Source organism: Triticum dicoccoides, chromosome 7A (assembly GCF_002162155.2).
Source record: "Triticum dicoccoides isolate Atlit2015 ecotype Zavitan chromosome 7A, WEW_v2.0, whole genome shotgun sequence".
NCBI classification, from domain to species: Eukaryota; Viridiplantae; Streptophyta; class Magnoliopsida; order Poales; family Poaceae; genus Triticum; species Triticum dicoccoides.
In genome coordinates, this window is record NC_041392.1 from 147,489,481 (window position 1) to 147,493,051 (window position 3,571).

General features: G+C 41.1%; 1 protein-coding gene across 1 annotated transcript in view; it reads right to left on the reverse strand.

Annotated features, from left to right (window-relative positions):
* LOC119334208 (ABC transporter G family member 48-like) overlaps nt 1–3,571 on the reverse strand; it is a 15,917-nt gene that overhangs the window by 4,159 nt on the left and 8,187 nt on the right. The window contains exons 5-12 of the mRNA XM_037606812.1: nt 2,586–3,486; nt 2,325–2,485; nt 2,098–2,201; nt 1,795–1,960; nt 1,588–1,701; nt 1,343–1,458; nt 877–1,209; nt 475–765 (exon numbers count right to left, since the gene is read on the reverse strand). Coding sequence (XP_037462709.1) covers nt 475–765; nt 877–1,209; nt 1,343–1,458; nt 1,588–1,701; nt 1,795–1,960; nt 2,098–2,201; nt 2,325–2,485; nt 2,586–3,486 — 2,186 coding nt within the window. The remainder of the gene's footprint in view (nt 1–474; nt 766–876; nt 1,210–1,342; nt 1,459–1,587; nt 1,702–1,794; nt 1,961–2,097; nt 2,202–2,324; nt 2,486–2,585; nt 3,487–3,571) is intronic.

Here is a 3,571-nt window from a genome sequence, read left to right on the forward strand (position 1 = left end):
CCACCCACTGAAGCAGAGAAGCGTTGGGTTTGCGTGGGAAGGCAGAGGACATTTTGCAATGGGTGTGCCCTTTTAGAGGATGGTGTTGTAGAATAGCTTATTCTATAATCATTTTCCTATACATGACTCATTTTCTGTACTCCTGGGGGTATGTACTCTCATATTTAATACACCTCTTACATGTATCTATATACTTCTTAACATACCTCATTAACTTTTCTAAGATAACTTTCTAATATGCCTATCATCAGAGACCTTAGTTTTTATGATATACCCTTTTTACCTAAATATAATAAAATATATGCAGATAATATGAAGTATATGAACTCACATGATTCATCTATATGGTGTACAGGGAGAGGGAGTACCAGAGTACATACTCCCATGTGTATGATGGTTTTCCGTATATATGCGTGCACGCACCCACACACATATATACATGAGAGAGGTGGGGGGAGGGAGGGAGGAGCGAACCTCATCAAAAGACTCAAATATATCGATGCTCGGTTGATGGATTGTGCAAACCACGGTACGCCCGGTGTTGACTGTATTTCTCACTGTCCGCATGACAATTGCTGCGGCTCTAGCATCAAGACCAGAAGTTGGTTCATCCATAAATATAATTGAAGGATTTGCTACCAGCTCCACGGCAATTGTCAGTCTCTTTCTTTGTTCAGTCGATAACCCGTCAACTCCAGGGAGACCAACCATAGCATTGCGCAGCACATCAAGTTCTACAAGGGTCATGACTTCCTCCACAAACATCTATGTGGGTGAAGATTAATTTCTTCAGTCACCAAAAATATATAATTTGAAGTTCCAAATATATAGAACATCACATGTTTACTTGAGTATGAAGTGGCTTGAAATATATACCTTTCTCGTAGCATCATCAACATCTGAGGAAAGACGCAGCCAGGCAGAGTAGAGAATGGATTCATATACTGTAACATTTGGTGAATGGATATCAATCTGTTCACAATAGCCACTAACGCGAGCAAAAGTTTCTTGTTTTTTAGGGTAACCAGAAAGGGTGATACTTCCTTCAATAGCTCCACTGGTTTTCCTTCCTGCCAGGACATCCATTAGAGTGGTCTTCCCAGCTCCACTCACACCAACTAGTGCAGTCAGAACTCCTGGCCTAAATGCACCACTGATATCAGAGAGCAACTGGAGACGACTTTCTGTGAATCCTTGTTCCTTCATTTCCTGAAACACAAGGTGACACATTTTAATGTTAGAACTAAGTTTTTTTGTCCATATCAACAGATAAGTTTACCATACAAGTAATGAACTTATGTCATAATAAGATATGTGTGAGGAGGACGATAGGTAGGCTTACTGCAGGCATGTCGACCCAATAGTTTATATGGTTGAAGGAAAGTGAAAGAGGCTGGAAGGGCAAGGTAGTTCGTGACTGAGCTGGCCTATTTGTGGCTTCCTTAGCACCTGTAGAAACTGCAAGTGCAGATAGTGACTAATTAGTATTGTTATTAAGGCGTCAATCGACTTTATAAATACTTCATAAACTTGAGAATATTGTAGAGGCTGCAATAGTCTAAGATGGATACTTAAAGAAGACCTCACCCATAGGTATTGAAGATGGCATAGTAGATGACACACTGGCTTCCGCCGTTTGCTCTTTGTTTGTGTCATTCTCATTCTCCACATCTGAAACTAGTGTGTTTGATCTACTACTAGCTGGAAGAAAACAGAGCATATGTAGTCTGTAAGTACCTTGCTCACTAAGGCATCAAACAATAATCTGAGCCAACAGAAAATAATGATACTCACGGTTCAAGTATGTTAGGGACAGAAGGTATAAGATGTTGAACAAAATAGTGAATCCTATAACGGCTCCTATGGAAAGCCAAAAGCCCCAGTCTCCAGTAAACAATCCTCTGGATTTAAGAATAGCCTTTCCTACCGTTGGTGCATCAATAGTAGGATCATTGTTTGGCTGTAGTAAAAATGAAAGGCCTCGCATTAGTTGAGATGTTGCCGCCTTTACATCACACTAAGATATAATGATATCCTCACTATCCGAGTTTAAAGAAATCAAAGGAAAAATAATACAGTGTTCTGAGAAAAACTTACAGTGGCCCACCTACTGGCAAGGAATTCATTGACCGATATTGCATTCTGACTATACATCATAGGAGATGCCCAGTAAGCCCAGATCCACCATGGTCTGATGTCACCTGTCCACATCAAACTCAGGGATGGAGAAGGTCACTTTGATCCATGCAAATGCGACACAGGTAGCTGATTTATCATGCCTAGATAGCGAAATATGAATGATTTTATCATGACAGTATGCTTACCTCTAGGGATGATAAATCCTCCAAATATGAAAATAATAAGTTGAACAAACATCCCAAAAGTGTTGGCAACAACCATTGATTTCAAAATAGCACCAAGAAATCGGAACAAAGCCATTGCCATTTGGTGAGTAACGAAGAAAGCTAAAAGCTGGCGAAAGAACCTATAGCGAGTAGATAGATGAATAATGGAGTTATCAATTAAAAACTTTAAAATGCAGAGAATAGAATGAGCACAAGTATTATTTATATACAGATGGATACCTTCCTGCAGAAGGTGCAAAGCCCATCACATAGTACGTGAGGACAACCCATACCCCAGCCTCCACAAATGAAACAGGAACTTTTAAGATGATGTTTGCCAGTCCAAAGGTCCATGGGGGGAAGAACAAGAAATCCCTTTGTTTGTAGAACGTAGGAAGGATTTTAATGGTTAGTTGTAGCTCAGCAAACCCATTAAACAAAATGGTGATTAAACTGAATGTCAGAGCTCCAAAGAATTTAGCACCGTCGGAAATCTGTCCATGGGGCATCTCTGTTCTGAGGAATACAGTCATGGCCATGAGCCCAAGGATGATCAACTGGCTGACCTTGAAGATGTAGATGAAGGAGTTGCGCTTCATCAATAGTTGTTCTCTCGACATCACTGCCTTGAATGACTCCCAGCTGGATTGCCCATACTTCGACGTGGTCAATGCGGCAGGATGGGTTTTGGATTTTTCAAAAGGAATCTTCAGTTCCTCCAGCATCTGTTGACCCACATGGAATGACTTGTAATGTTCAGCAAACTCTAGGACTGGCACGTAACGATACTGCTCCTGGTCAAGATACCAGTATTGTTGCTGGTCTTTCTTGGAAGTGACCTCTTGAAGGAAGTCAGCAACTCCTTTCCTCTCCGGGCACCGGAAACCAGCGGATTCAAAAAATTCCAAGATGTTCTCACCTGGCCCATGGTACACTATGTATCCTTCTGATAGCAGAATTATGTCATCAAACAAGTTGTAGGTCTCTGGCGGTGGTTGTAGAAGGGAGATCATCACAGTGTCATTCATCACATGGACCAAGTGCCTTACATATTTTACAATCTGAAACGTGCTAGAGCTATCCAAACCAGTGGAAATTTCATCCATGAACAAAGCCCTTGCAGGTCCTGTTAACATCTCCCCTGCCATCAACAGAAGTGAATATTAGCATAACATTAATTAAGTGAGATTTTCGTTTCCACGATGAGTTGGGCTGTGGAGGTTTTT